This window comes from Lepisosteus oculatus, chromosome 24 (genome assembly GCF_040954835.1).
Source record: "Lepisosteus oculatus isolate fLepOcu1 chromosome 24, fLepOcu1.hap2, whole genome shotgun sequence".
Lineage (NCBI taxonomy): Eukaryota > Metazoa > Chordata > Actinopteri > Semionotiformes > Lepisosteidae > Lepisosteus > Lepisosteus oculatus.
The window spans coordinates 9,009,962-9,029,794 of record NC_090719.1 but is presented as its reverse complement, the minus strand read 5'-3'; the positions used below and the strand labels follow the sequence as shown (position 1 = coordinate 9,029,794).

General features: G+C 41.5%; 1 protein-coding gene across 1 annotated transcript in view; it reads left to right on the top strand.

Annotated features, from left to right (window-relative positions):
• Positions 1 to 19,833, top strand: part of LOC107079851 (centrosome-associated protein 350) — a 49,153-nt gene that overhangs the window by 15,001 nt on the left and 14,319 nt on the right. Inside the window, exons 5-11 of the mRNA XM_069183405.1 lie at positions 995 to 1,086; positions 7,432 to 7,559; positions 8,430 to 8,617; positions 10,730 to 10,814; positions 11,860 to 12,522; positions 13,394 to 13,509; positions 18,727 to 18,983. Of these exons, the coding sequence (XP_069039506.1) occupies positions 995 to 1,086; positions 7,432 to 7,559; positions 8,430 to 8,617; positions 10,730 to 10,814; positions 11,860 to 12,522; positions 13,394 to 13,509; positions 18,727 to 18,983 (1,529 nt within the window). The remainder of the gene's footprint in view (positions 1 to 994; positions 1,087 to 7,431; positions 7,560 to 8,429; positions 8,618 to 10,729; positions 10,815 to 11,859; positions 12,523 to 13,393; positions 13,510 to 18,726; positions 18,984 to 19,833) is intronic.

Below are 19,833 nucleotides of genomic sequence, written 5' to 3'. Positions count from 1 at the left end.
CCTTCAGATGAGACATAAAACCCAGGTCCTGACTCTCTGTGGTCATTAAAAATCCCAGGGCATTTCAAAAAAGCTCTTTATAAGTCTAAGGAATTATTATTAATTATAAACCACTAAGAAAATGTTTATTTTAGTTAGGAAAGTTGAGAAAAAAACAATTTACATTTTTGTATACTTCCCACAATTTTTGGAATCGCCACTTCTGTGTGCTTCATGCCTGAGCTCTCCACAGATACACAAGGGGACCAAAAGCCGTGTGACTGCATACAGGGGAAAATGTGGGCAAATTCTTCCGATCATTTCACCTTTAACCCACTTGTCTTTTAACATGTACTGGGTATCAGAGCCCTGTACAGGACTTTCAGTGCCAACTAGAGGAGAGGCACACGCCTCATTGCCAGCACTGTATTCCTGCCAGATCGACTAATCCCCCCCTCAGTAGTGTGTAGCCAATCTTGCTCACAGCTGGCAAGGACATGACCTGGACTCAAACTTGCAAACCCCAGGGATCATATAGCACTCAGGCAAGCACCTTCAGTATTTGATCCACTGGAGAGATCCATCTTTTGTTCAGTCTTATATTTGACAGCTCCAGTCTGACCCTGCAGAGTCATAGTCCACCCGTTCGTTTGACTCCCCAGCACATGATTAAAGAGCTCAGAGGACAGTGTGGCCCTGGAGGACTGGAGCTAAATGGGTCTACTGATCCAGATCTTTATTCTCCAGCTAAGTAATATTATACCAACAAGTCAGGGGAAAATCGACAGTGTACCAACCAGTACTGTCCTGTAAGTCAGGATCTCTATCCCCAGGCACAGTACTTGTTTGTCTCTCTGTACAGATTTAAATTACGTGTTTCTTAGACTCCTGAACGAAGATGACTTTGGCCTGTCTTGAAATGGGAGCCTCTTTTTTTTCCCATTTCTTTTCACTTAAGCCTCAGTTACAGCCAGGAACATGGGCACTGACTAACCTGTTTGTAATCTGTTTACAGGACCCGAAAAGGAAGTCGCAGACGGGAAGAGGTTATTGACAAAAACCAAGCAGGAGCTCATGCCAGGAGGGAAAAGGATCAGAAGACCTCAGGTACACACTGTACACCAGGGGCTTGGTAAATTTCACAAGCAGCCTGCAACTTATTCACTTCTCTTTACACACCTAAATGCCGTTGATACTTTAAACATCATTAATAGTCCAACTGACAACTTGATTAGTTAGTAAAAGTGCAGATCTTAACATGTGGTGTGGTCCCTGCCCTTGTTTTCCCCTTGCTAAGGTCTCCGAAACACTAGCTCATTGTTTGATACTTTAAGCAGTACACAAGCTTATTATGAATGCTTTCTGAAGAACTGAGCAGAGTGACACCAGTGGTCTCATTCCTACGGCTCCAAAATTCGACCATTCCTCAGTCTTTTTCATACCCTAGACATAGCTACTGTATGTACAGACTCAGATGGTACCATAACTCTTGTGTTAAGAAAATCAACAGACTTAAATATATTTAAATTTCAAACCAAAATTCACCCCCCCCCCCCCAAATAAAGACCCAAAGTTACAGCAGGTACTTTGCGTTTTAAGCATGTAGGAAATTAGGCATTCTAAATTGGCTCCAGGAGTCTAATGTGAAACAATCTGGTTACATAGTTTTGCAGTTGCTAAAAAAAGTCAAATTTCACAAGCAGAAGCTTACTGAACAACAGGACCCCATAAAGACTACATGATCTGGTTTGATTAAAGGAAAACATCAGGTAAAATTGTTGGAAATCTTGGGGGAAAAAATTATTTCAATTCAACTGCATTCTCTACCTTTTTTTTATTAAAATATGTATACAAGTGTTTAAGATTAATTATGTTAGCAAGGCCCCTTTCTTTACCCTCTTAAGTGCACATCAGAGTTCAGTTGAGATCAGGTTGATATGCACCCCCCTGCTGGCGCTATAACTGAAATCCTGATTTGTCCACTTTGCTGTTTTGTTATCTCCGTTGTAGTAATTAAAAATTGCAACAAATGATGAAAGTCCAGAAAATGTGACTTTGAAACCGTAGCACTTAGCAAGGCTTTTAGGGGGATTTGTCCCTTTGGCTTGTGGGTAATGCCCAGGCTGAGGCCCTTAATGGGTGTGAGAGAGTGAGAGGAGACTCAGGAGGCCCGAGTAACTGAGAAAAACAACATCCCTTTAAACTGCTCGTAAAGGATCATACAACAGGAAAACAAGGAGATTTCTTTATGAAACCAGAGGCTTTCCTTCAAAAGTCAACAGGCACTGAAGTTTTCTCTCATGATAATTACTTTATTTCCATGTTATATATATTATTTAGATTTCCTTTTTGTGTACTTTTAGGTAGAGATGACATACAGTGACATGCAGAGTGGGGTCGTGTTGTTTTACTAGATTTTGGACAATACTGCCAAATGCAGTTCTCTTCCTCACCAGTACACTTCTAGTACCTTGCTAGTGTGATAGAGAGTCCTCAAGAGTGCTGTTCTAATGATATGCTTCTTATAAAGTATCTCCTACTACTACTGTATCTCCATTTTCTTGGCACAGCAACAATGCAACCAGTTTTAGAAGCAGATTTCTACAGTCTTTTCTTAAAATGTCCAGAAACCCTCCCTTTCTATTGCTCATTTATTATTCTGTCTGTTAAGCTGACACATCTGATACACACTTATTGTACAATAGCGTATAATATTTGAGCAGTAACACATGTAGGCGTGCAATGTATTCCTGCCACGGTGAGCTTGCAGAGCAATGAAAATATCTGAAGGACAAATATTTATTTAAAGTTTATCATTGTTAATGACGCACAGAAATACATAATATTTACTTTTATTCCGGGTTTGAATTCATCCAATTCAGGGTTTGTGAGGGAGCCAGAGCCTATCTCAGGTAGTAATGGGTGCACACAGACACATATACTGTAAGCCCACACTCACACCGGGTCCAGTTTTCCCAGAAGTTAATAAACCTACTGGTATGGCTGTGGACTGCAGAAGGAAATCAAAGAACCCAGGAGGACCCCCACATGTACACAAGGAGAATGTACAAACTCCACACAGATAGCACCCCAACTCTGGAACTGAACCCAGGGCCCCAGCACTTTGAGTCAGCAATGCCAACCTCTGTTGCCACTATGCCACCCTGTTCACTACCGTTACAACTATAAGTACCTGGTCCAGCTTTTTACAAAACCAGGAAGCAGATCTCAACCCTGCAGACACAATGGAGGACAAAATCATTTTCAATTGGTCAATTATTCACCATAACTTGTATCCATACCCTTCCAATTTAAAATCATGCGTTCAAATGATAACAGCTCAGAGGAGCAAAAAATAAAAATGATAGAACGAGAGACACCCTGAGCTGCTATTAACAGGGAAAGTTCACTCATCTAAGTAAGTACAGTATGTATGTGTGTTGCTTGTACATGTAAGTAATGTATACAATTTGTTTAATGAGGGATGAATGTATTGACTTTTTTCTAAAATGAGAATCGCCAGTTATTTTCTTTACTCCCAATACAACTGAGACAAGCAAATTGCATCTTTCACATATCTGTTCATGGCTACAAACCCCACAGCCCCCCAGGGGGGAGAATGAGAACGTGGAGCCGGTCTCCTCCAGTCCACCCACCTCTGAGCCACTCATCCTTTAACATCACAGTTCACCTGACTGAACTATTATCGCCCTACTCCCCACCTCGCAACCTTCGCTCTTCTAATTCTGCTCTCCAAACTGTCCCCCAAGCCCGTCTACATTGTATGGGTGACAGGGCCTTCTCCTGTTATGCCCCCAAGCTCAGGAACTCTCTGCCCAAGGATATCAGAAAGTCCCTTCTCTAAACTCCTTCAAATTAAGACTCAAATCCTTCTTCTTTAGAAGAGCCTTTACTTAACTGGTTCCATTCTTCACACCTCTGTTTTTCTTAGTACCGCCACCCACGGTCTCCTCTGTATATTGTAATTGGGTTTTATCTTGTGTTTTCTTTTAATTTATTGTTGTTGTCATTCTTTGAGAAGCCACCTTTAAAGGCGCTATATAAATATAAATAAGTTTATTATTACGTTTATTATCACAGGCAACACAGGCCCTGTACTGGCCAGTGGAAAAGATGTACAACCTCACTAATAGCACTGAACACCTGCACATGTCTGGAAGGGGGCCCTGGCCAGCTATTCCATCCTTGCGTTTCTCTGATTAGGAACTTCCAGTTAGGTTACAGTCAGTTAATGTCTTGACCCAGGCTCAAGTACATGATCATAGAGCTCAAACTGCACTCAAAGAAGCGTCTTTAACGATCCAGACAATTGTGAGGCCCTAACTATTGATTTCTGCTTGGAAAGGATCACTGCCTGACCTTGTATGTCATAGCCCTGCCGCTCTTAAGCCTATTCTGCTGAAAACATACTGCATGTGTCAAAACGGACAGAGCAAGAGAGGAAGGTGGGGGTTGGAGGAAGTTGGTGGCAAAAACCAATTTGACTAATGAAGGAGCAGTAGGAAAAAGTATGGGCAAATCTTCCCAAAGCCTGCCCGGAGATCCCAAGCTGGTCAGGGGATCAGCCTTAAATCCAGGACATTGTCTTCATTGCATTCGGCAATATCTTAGGGTTACAGTGGGGCTGAAGTCTCTTAGCCCTCATCTAAAACCTCTTAAAACTCCAGCACTGCACTGCAATCCCAAGACAATGCCCGTAGCTCTCCCAATCTCCTTACACTAATGGCCATTTTGCTTTGTATTCTGCCTGATTTAGCTGCTCTGTAATGCTTTTTTTTGTTTTATAAGCTGCTCACAGCAGTTTTGGCTTAGCCTCGGGATTGAAGAAATTAGAGTATCTTCCTTACGATTCGACACTAGAGGAAGACCTGGGTATAAAGTGCTGTGAAATAAATAATCGAAGTGTCATTGTCCTGATTGTCTCTTTAAGTGCTCGCGCCTGAAGGATGTTACAGCTTTATTTTTTTAAGGAGTTTAACTTGTTTGTTTTTTTCTTTATGACTTGGCTTGAGCTGAATATTATTGTGCAGCACTGTGCCTGTGTTATGGCCTACATGCACTTTTTTTAGTGAGTAGTTTAAAAAAAAAAAAACCTTTTGTGAGACTCTGGTGCTGTTTCCTGTTTACTCTATCATGGTCTCCCATGTTTGTATTGTGCTTTACCATATGTGCTTTTTGTTATGACAGTTTCATTACTACATTTAACTCTGCTTGCTGTGGAACAGCACAGTACCATTTCATAGTTATCAGACAGATTAATCTAAAAAGAATGGTGTCTTTTCAATTTTTGTTTGTGCAACCTCTCCAAACCAACGTATAAATATCATACTTGTGTATGATTGTTGGGGTTCTGCCTTTAATCGTATTCAGATTGTCTGAAACTATATGTTACAATTATCAAACTGCGAAGCGGGCTAAAATTTCCATGGCAACCAGCCGAGCCTCAGGTAGAGGCTAAAACTACAGAATACAATTTGGTAAATTCTTCAGATCATGCTGAATGGTTTTTAACCCTCTCATATTGTCTGGACAAATAAATTCAACATTGATAGAAGTAGCAACTGAGTGCATATCTTAACGTAGTATACAGTATGTTTTCATCCCAGGGGGATAGCAAAACTTCTAGAAAAAAGTCAAATCCAGGCTGTCTTCTACACCATGGCCTACAGTGGTCAGTTAGGCGCAGTGCTGAGGGATGGATTCTGATGTAGCTGTATTGTAAACTTCACAATGTATGCATCCATCTTTCTGCTAGTAGTGGCACCTTTACATATGCCTGTATGCGATCTTGTCAGGATTCTGGCTGCCAAATTCTGGACATACAGTACCAAACGTTGTTTTGTATGGATAATGCAATCAAATTACCTGCTTGCTTGTCATTTTTAATACACGACTGAACTGCAGAGTTTGAATATTTTACATACAAATGACACATTTAATACCATCATAGTTGGGATATCTAGCAAGCAATAAATCATAGTGCTTTACAGTAGTAGTGTGTTACAGTAGTAATGTTAACATGTAATATGAACTGTAAAACAGATGAAACTTTGTGAAGTGGGGAATTATTTCCCATAATAAATAATGGAAGTAGGGGTTAATGGGGACAGGGAGGACAGAAATATTCTCCAGAGGATAAATAGGAGTTCAACATATTCCTCCATAAGAATCAATGTATTTCAAGAGCAATAGGGATCAGGACATGACGATGAAAGACTGCTGTAGTGTACATTCATGAGTGACGAACAACATTTTTAAACATTACACTCATTTAAGCATAAAACTTAAAATTCTGATATTGCGTACATACTGTACACTACACACAAAGATGAAAGCAACACGCAGAAAAATACTTTTAAATTCAGCTTTTATGTACAGTATAAATATTATTATTTTTAGTATTATCATACTACATAACATTACATACTGTACATATGATAAGTAGGGAAATGTAATGATGGATAGAGTAAAAATACTCAATTTTAACTTCTAGTAATGTGTTTTGCTTACTCTTGTTCGGGGCATGGACACGCATCTCAAACACTTACATTTATATAATAACATTTGTCATGATGTTACTAGAAGTTTACTAGAGATGTGGCATTTGTTATCATCCTTTGGATGTATTTTGGGGAATTTTTACATCCACACACCACACACATCCACGGTCACAAAACATCAATTACATAAAGTGGAGTGTTCAGCAGGGAACCCTTGTGCAACATTTGTTTTCAGTAAATTAGACCTGTGTGGTTGCCTTTCCTCCAGGAAAAGATTCTTGTCATATACCATATACTATAAAAGGAGGTTCCTGATTGTGGTAAGTCCTTAGATATCCAGGGTGCCACAGATCAAAGAGTGATTAATCTGGTGTAAAATCTGAGCATGCAATCGAAGGTCTAGCTAAAGTTGTCTTTCATCAGTGATCTGTCATCATTATCATTTTGGGTCTTATATCTCCGTTTCCTGAGTCTAGTGTGACCAGTCACCTGACCCACATTGTGAGCTGTTGGCCTTACTCCCAGAATCCAATATATACCTGTAGATCTTGCTTGTTCTCAAAGGTGCACTGGACCCTGCATGGGACAATAGTCCACTGCAACACACTCGCCAAATTTTTCCCGAAACCAATTGATCTACAGTACCAGTATGACTTTGGGCTGTGGGAGGAAACTGGAGCAGGAAGCATCAAAAGTAAAAACTTTTGGTGTAGAAAGAGGGGAAAAATCCATTTTCCATTGAATGGGTGAGAATTATGGACAGGCTGTGTAAACAGCGGGATGACGACTCTGTCTGAAAGTGAATTGCTGGTACACATAACTTATTTTCAGAGTTACTAAAGCAAATAGCAAATAGCCTTAAAGGCATGCTGGTGTGCATGAGAGGAACGGGGTCTTTACATCGATGTGATAGTGGCACCTGGTGTTGCAGGTCCCCTGGGCAACAGTGCCAAGACCTCACAGGAATGGGGGCAGGATGGTGCACGTTCTTCTCAAGTGATGGGTAACACCAGCCCTGAGTCCAGCAGCAGTGAGGCCCACACTGACTCCACTAGTAAGGTAATGTTGTCCTTTGGTTTTCATTACACTGTAGAAATCGGAGTGGAGCCATCCAGTCAGCTAATATCGGTCCATCTCAAGACCTTTTTCCTGTTAAGGTATTCATCAATATCTGTCAGCAGATGTTCATTTTTTTCCATTACCATACACCTCTTGTTTTTATCCATGTACCTTATGTTCATTATTTCTTAAAAGTGACAATACAACTTTCGGCAGATGTTTTTTCGAAGGGATGTATGCGCCTTGTTTATCTGTCGGAAACTGCAGAACCATATTCTGCAGTGTAAAACACTATCGGAGGTTTTAAGTCCAAATAAAAGTTTACAAAACATGCCAAGAGCTATAGCATGCATAGGATGGTTTTGCTGCCTTTTGCCCAGTGCCTCACTACCTGAGGCAGTCTGAATATGATTATAGGATCTGTTAACTGATAAATAACTAAAATCACATTTTAAAAGGTAACTACAGTCCAGTGAACAGCAATGTATTATAATAATTGGTAATTTCTTACACTTACAGTATATAGCACTTTTCTGGACACTCCGCTCAAAGCACTTTACAGGGGATCCCCTCCACCACTACCAATGTGTAGCCCCACCTGGATGATGCGACAGCAGCCATAGTGTGCCAATATTCTCACCGCACACCAGCTATCAGAGTGATGAAGCCAATTCATAGATGGAGATTATTAGGAGGCCGTGATTGATAAAGGCCAATGGATAAATTTGGCCAGGATGCCAGGGTAACATCCCTACTCTTTTCAAGAAACACCCTGGGATTTTCGTGTATAATGCTTGGCGAGGAGTGTATAATGCTTGGCGAGGAGTTCAGTTTAGCCACAGGGCTGAGGTCTGTTGTGCTTGCTTTCAGTGGAGTGAGGTGAGCCAGTTCTTTGGCTGTGGGGACATGCTGAATCGCCTGTCTCTGGAGCTATCCCAGCAGTCCCTGCGCGATGCGGAGCTCCGGGACCGTCAACATGTTGCCCTCTTCAGGTTACGGGAGGAGGCGCTGAAAGAGAAGACACAAGCCGAGCTGGCCTGGCTGGAGCATCAGAAAATGTGAGTCTGGCTTCTGAAGTATTGATCTTGTTTAAAGGACAGGACTGGGGCTAACATTGTAGATTTTATCTGAAAGATAGAGGACAACTGCGACAGGGAATGTTTCAGCTGCTTTATTTTTAGGAAGCTGGAGCTGAAGACTAGAAGACAATAAGGTTAATATTACATGCTGAGCTGAAAACAGAAATGCAGTGTTGGAATACATTTTGGAAAGAATGGACACTACTGAGCTTCATTGACAGAGGCACATTAGAACTGTGTTTACGTGCCAAGTAACTCGTCTCTAAGATGGCCTTTTATATAAAAGGTATTGCCTTCAGCTGATTAATTATGCAGTGTAAAATTGTCAATAGATTCTATTTCAGGTCAAAGGAGGAGAAGAAGTCCTAGCAACCTATATTATTCAGCAGGAGCGCACTGCACAGTACACATTATGGAGCAGCTACAGAAACTAGGAGTATGCAATCACTGTGTTTAATTAATTTTTTCTGCAGTGTAACATGGGGTAAATCTTATCTTGGTGCTCAATTTAAACTTCATTAGTTTTCAATAAAATAAAACAGGCTATTTCTTCTTCTTTGAAAATGATAAGTTGTGACAAGAGCCTATCTTAGACAATTTGGTTCCAGGCATCTGGGCACATAGAAACTCCCAAGGACCTCTTATAAGGTGCTTTATTGCTGAATTTGAGTTGGTTTTAGACATGAAAGTCACTGGGCCTCCCCATCCTACTACATCGCAGAGACATTTTACAGTCTCCCTTCCCACTTCTAAAAACCCAACCACTCTAACACTGTGAAAGCTCTTTAAATACAGTACTTTCTAATACTTTTAAATACTGTCAATCTCACTTATTACATTGTGTGGAATGTAACACTTTGTCAATAATATGATTAACTAAGTGACACCTAGCAAGTTCACTCCTTCCATGCCAGATCTTAATGCCATCCCTCCAAAGTTCAGCCTGCCACAGGTACTGTATTATAAATCAGGAAATTTCCCTCTTGCACATATCCTGTTTGGTCTCACTTGTTTGTTTTTTTTTGCTACTATGCGGTATTGCCTCCAACAACATGACAGGGTGATTTGCTCCATGCCCCTCAACTCTTTGTGTAAAGGGGTGTCTCCTATTCTCAGTTTTCAGCACACGCAATCAACAATTCCACACAGCACTCAATCTTCACACCGTCCTGACCAGCAGGGAAAGGGGTTGATCAATCAGCCTGCCCCTCCCTTCTTCCTTACAGCTCAGGGGAGCAGCTGAGTCTCCATCTGTCTCTTCTCTCACTCTCACTGTGATGGGTGGCCCCTCCGGCTCACTCAGAGCCATTCACTCATTCAGTGTGAATAAATGTGACACTTGTGTTTTCTGGCATTCAATTAATTACATATGAGAAATATGAGTTTGATCTTTCCTATAATATTAACTTAAAATTACAGTATAACATTTTATAATTCTTTTAAGCAAGAATGATTCCATAATCCAATCCATTACCCAGTGATAGAATGGATAGATCTGGAGTGCACTGTAAACTTTTTAGAATACTGTATACTACTCTGAAATTAACATTTGAATGCTTTCCTTCTCTGAATGTGTATATAATGACCCAATCTCAGCAAATGACAGTAATCTACTATATACTGTATGCTATCTCAGAATGCATGAAAAATTATAACAATGTAATCAATTGATTGTCATGTAGTTTACATATGAAGAAAACAATAGAAAAAAGGGTACATTATTTTAAAAGCCTTTCCTTAGCCCTACCACAACTATATTAAAATTGTAATTGGCACCTTTGTCTTTTGAATCTTATTTGCTTCTTCTCCTATTCAGGTATCATTAGTAAATTTGAGTAATAAAAATGTGACTAGTCAGATTACCAGTACTAGTTCTGATTTACACTAACTATAATGTAACTTAGCTGGAATGAAAGCCTGCAAATATATCAGCCCTCCAGGACCAGGTCTGGGGACATCTGTTTTAGATTTAAAGAAATTAAGAATTGATGTGAGTCTAATGCATATTCACGTGGTGCTCTACACGTTACTCCAACTACAGTATGGTTTTCTTAATGCTGGATAAGTGATCCAGACTCTGTTTTCTGGCAGGTCTCTTAAGAAAGGTGACGAAGCTGCTCTGCTGGACATCACCAGGAGGCAGAAAGAAGTGGTTAACAGGCTGCAGCAGGAACAGGTGATTCTGGATTTAGATAATAAGATAAAGCCATAAACAATTTCTTGCATTAGGAATTTGTCTTTTCGCATACCCCAGCTTGCTCTCCATGAGGCACACAGGCAGGGAGAGAGAAGCTTGGGGCCAGAGTGCAGGGTCAGCCATTTATACAGTGCCCCTGGAGCAGCTGGGGTTAAGGGCCTTGCTTAGGGGCCCAATGGAGAAGGATTCCTCTGCCAGCTGCAGGATTTGAACCAGCAACCTTCCACCCACAGGCCCAGGCACAGATCTTTAGCCACAGTGCCACTACTCCACCCTGCTTTGTCTCTCCAGGGATATGATTTTCATGCAGCAAACAGTAACAGCCACTCCCCTGTTAATACCTGTGTGTCATAGTGAAATGTGCCACCAGGGTTGCACCTTGTATCTAAAACCTTATTATTTGCATATTTGTTGAGTATAACTGTTTATTCCGCTATGATTGTTTTAAAATGATTTCTCATTTTCCTTCAATGACATTTAAGATGATGTAGTAAGGTTAAGAACTAATTCATGATACGGGGTTCCAGAACTCAGATCTGCAACTACATCTGCATGTAGGATTGAATATATTCTCCAGCTTATTTTGGATGTTTTTTTCCAGCCACAGAAAGGAACATTTCATAGCATGTCTACTGACCACTCATCCTTTGGATGAGACGTAAAACCGAGGTCCTGACTCTCTGTGGTCATTAAAAATCCCAGGGTGTTTCTCGAAAAGAGTATGGGTGTTACCCTGGCATCCTGGCCAAGTTTCCCATTGGCTCTTACCCATTATGGCCTCCTAATAATCCCCATCTATGAAATGGCTTCATCACTGTGTTCTCCTCCTCACTGATAGCTGGTGTGTGGTGAGCATGCTGCCGCATCATCCAGGTGGTTGAGGGGAGTCCCCATTACCTGTAAAGTACTTTGAGTGGAGTGTCCAGAAAAGCACTATATAAGTGTAAGGGTTTTTTTTTTTGCTCAGCAAAAGATTTAAGTACTCTCTCATCCTGTATCCCTCGGTGTTTCTCTGTTTACACAGGCAGAAATCTGGCACCTGAGGAATGTGTACAAGGCCGCACGGAGGCAGAGAAAACTCCTGCTGCAGCACCAGAGGGAAATTCTGGGAATCAAGAGAGAGACTGCCCAAGTCCAAAATGACCTCCAGGTGTGTAGGGCAGCTGTTCACCCCAGTAAACAAGTGGACAGCACTGCGAGCCCTGCTCTGCTCCCCACTGGAGGAAATCTGAATGAATGCAGCATTTCACAACAAAATACTAATAACAAACCTACGGTGCTACTGAGGGATCCAGGCCAGTATGACACTGCACCAGTTTTGCAAGGGCATTATAGCAAAGATACAAACCTGCAAAAGAGTCATCCTGGCGCTGATCCTCCTCAAAAGAAAGTGCCAAAGCTCCACGTAGGAGAAGGTGGCACACGACACCAGACACAGGGGATGCCTGAGGAAGATGCCCTTCCATCAGAGAGAGGAGGCCAAGGACCTGCTACTGAAGCCCAATTATGCAGTGCACCACAGGAAGGTGCTAATGGGGATGATGGGATTTCTAAGAGAGAAATCAATCCACACCCATTAAAAAGCAACACCACAGGAGATACTTCTATGAATCTGATTTTGGAGATTGGGAAGAAAGATACCACTGAGCCGGGTTTGGAATGCCAGAGGGACCATTCAGATCCCCAGGTAAAGAACCATGTTCCGACCTATGAAGTGTTGCAATTTGTATCAGTTCTACTAGCATCTATTCTGTTGTGAATCGTTAAACACATATATTAATTTGAAATATTTCAAACAATTCAGAACTGGGACGTTTCTGTATTGGCACTGTGGTCTGGGTTGTGGCTATGAACTCCTGTGTTTACATTTCTTGATCTGACAGAAATACTGACACTTTCGGAGTTATTCTGAAAACCAACAGTCAGTGAAGGGATATTTACTGTATTTTTACTCTTAATATACACACACAATTTACTGAGCACCATCAAGTGTCGGTCAAGGTACCTGGTCATGGGTGGTAATTTCCCTTTGACATGGTTAACCCCAGGCAGGGCTGTGTGGTCTATGGTGTGTTAATGGACAAATGGCTTGAGAACTGGGTGGGTTTGGAGTCTACCTATATTTTCTCTTTCTCCCCTCTGTGTGGTCACAGTGTTCATTGCCACAAGCCAAGATATGAAAAACAGTACTAGTGATTCCAAATCGTGTGGATTTAAAATAATTGGCAACTCTGAATTTCTAAAAAACTGTTATAAAGCTGTGACAGTGCTGCAATGCTGCTGTTTGAACAAAAAGTAAAGACTATTCCTCAAAGACTAATTTTTGAAATAGCTCTGTAATTAAAACGTTTAAACTGATGGGGCTCCTCATATTAAGTAGAAAGCTTTTGGGAAATTAATAAGCCGCGATTTCTTAATCTAACACAGCCTTTTATTTAACACACTTCCCTGTAGAGATATGTACTTGTCTAGTCTGTCTTTATATTGTCCTCCCACTCCTCTGAATCTGGCTAAGTTGCTTTTTATACATTGAGCAAAATGAGTCATGTCTTGTGCAGTGTCCACACAGGAGCGGAGAGGTGCTGGGTGAATCACTTGATGAAGGAGTACCAGAGAAGCAGGGTCAGATTTCGGCCAGCATGCCACAGGAAAGCCCAGAGGAGCTACAGGACAGGTGAGTGACGGGGTTGCTTGTCCGTGAAGGGAGAACTGACTCACATTGCTGTACAAAAAGAACCCAAGGACATTTAAACTGAGACCAGACAGAGTTAGAAGCTCCTTGTCTGGGATTTTATATCCTTCACTTTTACACAAGGTCCCGAATCAATATTGATGAAAGATGAAAAGTAATTATTTTTGCATGCATCATGTGTCCGTGAGCTCAGCATACCCATACTAGAACGTAATTATCTGACATCATCATGCATAACTTTAATTACTATTATTAAGTGAATTAGTACTTCAGATGGGCCATGCATATCATATATTATAGACATACTAGACACAATCATTGCATTAATTTTTTTTGTAGTGTTTTGTGTTTTTGGTGTCTATTTAACAATGATGTGTAGTTAAAATGCAACCAGCACTCAAACTTATTTCCACCATTTTTGTGCATATAAAATGGGGGAACTGCAATTGAATCAGGTACAAGCACATGGAGTGCTGTATTTGTGTAAGAGCTGTGTAATAATAATAATAATAATAATGATAATAATAATAATTGCTTACACTTATATAGTGCTTCTCTGGACACTCCACTCAAAGTGCTTTACAGGTAATGGGGTCTCCCCTCCACCACCACCAATGTGCAGCCCCACCTGGATGATGCGACAGCAGCTATAGTGCACCAGTACTCTCACTACACACCAGCTATCAGTGGGGAGGAGAGCAGAGTGATGAAGCCAGTTTAGAGATGGGGTTTATTAGGAGGCCATGATTGGTAAAGGCAAGGGGAAAATGTGGCTAGGATACCATGGTAACACCCCTATTCTTTTCAAGAAATGCCCTGGGATTTTAATGACCAACAAAGAGCCAGGACTTCGGTTTTATGTCTCATCTGAAGAACAGCCCTTTTTACAGTATAGTGTTCCCGTTGCTATAATTGGGCATTAGGACCCACACACCGCAGAGAGAGCACTCTCTACTGACGCCATTGTGAGTTGTATTTGTGATTTGGCTGCTGGCGTACACATGAACTCTTTCGGCTGCATGGCATGATCCCAAGTACTCTTTGTAGTATGCAGATCTTGTATTCGTCGTGTGACCCTGCTGTATCTGAGGTAGCAAACTGCGTGGAGCAACGGTTTCAAAAGTGTTACTATCTTCTGGACTGATATGATCAGGTGCTAAGAAGTCTGCCCTGGTCAGCGCTAAAATAGACCCTCAAAAAAACAAAGCTGTACATGGTGTTAGTGGACCAAAGCCTTCCATTGGGGCCCTGATTTCCAAACCAGTGTCACCATATGAGACTTTAAAGAGATGCTTTTAGATGCTTGTGTATGTTAGAGGTTATGACTATTAAAGCTAATTAAAGATCTTTATCAGAGTAGGGGTCTGTGGAAGAGCCCTCTTTTATTGGGTAGGCTGGCCAGGGGGTTTCCACATGAACTGTAACCTTATCTTTCCATAACCTCTGAAGTCTCAACCCTCAAATAGGTCTCAAAGTGGCAGTAACCTCTCTCGGTCTATTCCAGTTGGCCAGGTGTGCTCGTTAACTGTCTTCCTACTTACCGGCGTCCCAACCCAGAAAACAACCGAAGCCACTATCATAACCTAATCCCACTACACCTGCTTCCTGCTCCATAATCTTGAGGGCTCTGTGGAAAGACAACGACTCTGGCCCTTGAAGACTCACCCATGCTTCCAATCTCAGCTTTGCTACAGGGTCTTAACCCTGATCTGACTAAATTTCTCACTTCCCCACCTGATCCACTATGTAGTGGGATTCCTGTGTTGATGCCTTATGAGTGTTTTAAGTTTTGTTCTTAATCAGTCTAAAGAAGACTGTCAGCAAAAAGTAGAAGGTTGAAGTGATCTGTTCACTGAGATTTACTAGTATTCTTGCATTGCATTGTGTTTTAATTAGTCATTGCTGAGATGCAGCATTCAAAGTAAAGCAGATGTTGAATGGAGAGTTAATATATGTCTACTGTATGTAAATGCTCACAGAGTGTGCAACACTGGATCTAATAATACATTGACCCATAAGAGGAGGAATATGCCCAGGCAGAAAGCACAATAGGCCTCTAAAATAAGGAATGCGTTCCTCCAGGCCTAAGGGAAATGTGCAGCAGCCTGCTGTGAGATGTCTTAATAGTAATGTGACAGTCAAAGCAGCTACTCAGGGAAGGAGTTAGACGGTAGAGGGAGGGAGTGGGGCTGAGACAGAGGCTGGCATCAAGATGAGGATGCACAGATCTCCTTTCATCTCTCAGACTTGGGTTCTTAGATGGGGCAGAGAGCTGCAGATATTGAAGGGATCTCATTCTGGATTAGGAGTTTATCGAGGGAGCCAAAAGTCGCATGTCCTGCTTGTGAATTGGAGCTGAGTCAGAGTTAGCAGCACTTGCTAATATGCCGATCATGAGCAGATCTGGGTAGGTACGGAACACTTTTCTGAGATTTCTCATGCATTTTTTGGTTTCATTGCATATTCATTTCTGAGGATGTCTTTAAATGTAAAACAATACTTCATTGCCGTTTTACCCTAGGAAAACTGCAGACTGCTGATGCAACAACAATACAAATTCTCTCTGGCTAGACTTACATAAGCATTTTGTTTTATATAGTCTAACCTGTAATTGCTTTAACACGATTAGGGAAGGAACAGGGAACATAGACACATAATTTAGAATAAGATATCTCAAGGGATTAGAACTGTTTCGTTTATAGGTAACTATTGAGGAATATTTTCATGTAATATTATTATTTTGACTTTTTAGTGTTGACTTTTAGTTCATGAGTGTGCATGTGTGCAGTGCCAGTTTTCATTTTGTTGTTGTCATGATAATCGTGCACTAATTCAAAGCAACATCTGTTTGATTCATATTTTTGGACTATTAAAAATACACCTGGCAATTGAAATGTTTTGAAGTGATCAATCTGTGAAATAACTTGCAAAAAAAGTTCTGCAGGTATTATTTGTAGTTCAGTGATTTGTCCAAATTTTCAGCTGTAATTTTAGCCTTTGATTTACAGAATTCTTCTCAGAGCAAGCATATGGACGGCTTGTACTATAGTATGAAAAAGGTTAATTAAAAAGAAATAGTAGATATTGGTTGTGTCCTACCGATTAAAGGTAGAAGTAAATAAAACTGGATTTTGACCAAGTTAAAACTCTAACCTTGGTGGCCTGATGCAGTTTCGGAACTTTAGATGGGAATTGACACACCCACTGCTGCCCTGGGAGACACAACATTCCCCCGAGCGAGCACATTTCTCCAGGTGCTCAATTCAACTATCCCCCTATCAAGCTGGCACGCTATAATCTTATTAATCCAGATTTTTTATTTAATTCCTGAAATGCTACAGGAATGGTGCCCTGTCATTGAGATAACTGTGCCAGTACAGCACTCTGCTGTGCTGAGTTACTAAAGACGTACAAACCAGCAAACGTGACACCCCAGACTCTAAGACCAGAGATCCAAGATCTGAGACGTGGATTCTGCCTGCCTCTATTCTGAGGGGCATCCTTACCCTGCTTGTTTCTGTCTGCCCCAGTTCCCCTTTGTCTCTTGGTTAGTCATTCCAGATTCTCCTTGGCTAACTCCGCCAGCCTCCGGAAAATACAGAGCCCCTGCAATTGGATCTACACAGACTACCTGGAATATGTCCAAAAGGCAAAACGACTCAAGCCCTCGACAGGTGCGCTGGGTAATGTTCTTCTCCCAGTTCAACTTCACATTCTTGTACCATCCGGGAATCGAGAACAGGGAAGGAGATACCTGTAGAAGATCTATGCCCTGGACAAGGCTCTGTTGTAACCCACAACCATGATCCCACAACACCAGTTTGGGGGGGGCAACTTGCTAGAAGTAGACGAGGCTATGTTGGCAGCACTGGCCTCCAACCCAGCTCGCCCAGGCACTCTGCTGGACGAACAATTTGTGCCGCAGCAAACCAGGCAAGAGTTACGAAAATGAGGCATTCCTCCATACTGGCAAGACACCCCGGAAGCCAGAGATCTCTGGAGCTCATCCGCCACCGCTTCTGGTGGCCATCCAAGAGGGCCAATGTGGACATGTACAGTATTTGACAGCATGGCATATCTGCAGCTGGGATGAGAACTCTCGCACAGCCTTAGCTGGTCTGTTACTTTCCCTGCCAGTACCCGATCGTCTGTGGTAGGACATCTCCAGCTTCACGGGTTTCCGACCTCTGTCATCTCCAATCAAGGCCCCCAGTTCATCTTCACATTCTCACAGTCAGAGACATGGTATCCAGATTGATATCTCCCCACGGTACCACCCTGAGACTAATGCCCAGATGGAGTTTGGGAATCAAGACTTGGAGACATACTGTACCTGCACTGCTGCATATCAGCTTTCCAGGACGAATGGGCTCCTCTGCTCCCGACAGCTGACTGGTCAGCTCACAATAGGTATTAGTGAGCTTTGAATGCCAGTATAGGTTTCAACCCCTTCTCCTCGGGTGGCCTCGGACCCCACGGATGTCCCTGCTTCCTGCAGGGCTGTGCGAGATCTGAAGGGGGGTCTTGTGAGTTGTATGGGCCAATCTGTGCAAAGCCACACAGTGCCAGGAAAGGATAGCCAACCACCACCAGAGACTTGCCCCTCATCAGAGACCAGGACAGTGTGTGGCTTTCCACCAACCCCCTCTGTCTCCTCCTGCCATCGTGGAAGTAGGCCTCTTACAAAGTGGTGAAGTGCATGATCCTAGAATACTCAAGCCCCTTTGGATCCTGAGTTCACTCTGGGTCTGAAACAGCCTACAGTACCTGGTTCACTGGGGGGCTGTGATATTATCAACAGTAATGTTGACAGTGGCATTATCGACAATCAATTTATTACAGTTTTGACTACAGTTTACACTCCTCAACAACTTTAAAGATCAAAATGTGGTTCGTATGGATTTGATCACGACTCGGGACATCTGACATTATGTGCTATTTATATGAAAATTCTTCTCAGTATCTGTGGTCTTTAGCTTCTTTAAGAACTATTTGACAGGATATTCAAAAGTAAAACATTTGAACATTTGAAAGTTGAATGTCGCTTTCATTTCTGTCACATTTTGTTTTGTTCATCTCTTCAGATTCTAATATTTTTCACAGAATATTATTATAGGAGAAGTGTTAAGAGGAATTTCTTGCACAAATATTTCCACATTTACAGACCTACATAACGTGAAGTTTTGCTGGTTTCTTCAGATGTTTGACAGAGACAGAAAGGCACCTAAAAGGACTCCTTCCCTTACAAGAGATGTGGAGCTGGAAGAGGAAGAGAACTGTCCCTGAGATCCGGGTCAGAGGAATGACGTTGGAAGGGGCAGAGGCTGATTTCACCAGTTTGCATCACGAATGTCAGACTTCAGAACTGGAACAAAGCGTCTCTGAAATGCAGGATAGAAACAGACAGAACACTGACAAGAGCCCTGAGTCATCGACCAAGTGCAGCCCTGAACAAGGTAGGTTGGAACATGTGTTATGTTGAGTTACTTTACAACCAGAACCACTGGAGCAGCTCTTGTATGTATTCGCAGTATTCTGAATGTTGAAAACAGTCTCCGTTACTTGCAGCTTTATGTGTAAAGTGGTTTTATTAGCTAATATCTTACCGTATTCTCCATAGTAAGCTAGTAACCACTAGTCTTGATTTTTCATGACAGTTTTCTGGGGATTCTAATAATTAATTTAATAAAATATATATTTTTTACCAAATGCTGCCAATAATATTCATGTTTTTTATTTTATTCGTTTCTAGAGAACAGTTGCTTTTAGTTGTAGGACCACATGAAAGACAGGCCATTGTACTCATTTGGTAGTTTAGGAGCCAAATGATTCAAAACTTTTGTTTAGCCAGTTCTTGAAGAAGTGTAGTTTCTCAACCATTTCACTGGTACCATAAAGACATAGGAAAACTTATAAACAAGAGGTAAAATGGATCAAGTGGCCTCTTTGGTTGTTAGTAGCTACAGTAGTTTATTAATTTCTTGAAAGAACCCAGAACAACATGCTTGGTTCTTTATCCATACTCTTACAACACTTTGGGTAAAGAAGTGAATGTAGCATAAAATCTATATTTGATTCATTTTTTCTGAATTATTGAAACAGTAGCAGTTTCCTGTCTTAAAATTGTACACACTACTATATTGTAAATGCACAAGTAAGGCCTTGAGCCATGACGTTTAGTACATTAATTTAAAATCTACACTTTTAACTTTATCCTGGAATAGTATGTTTCAGCATAAACCCTTAACACATAAACATATCACTATCTTGTTTAAAATTAACTTTTTTAAGCCTTTCATTGTGGTT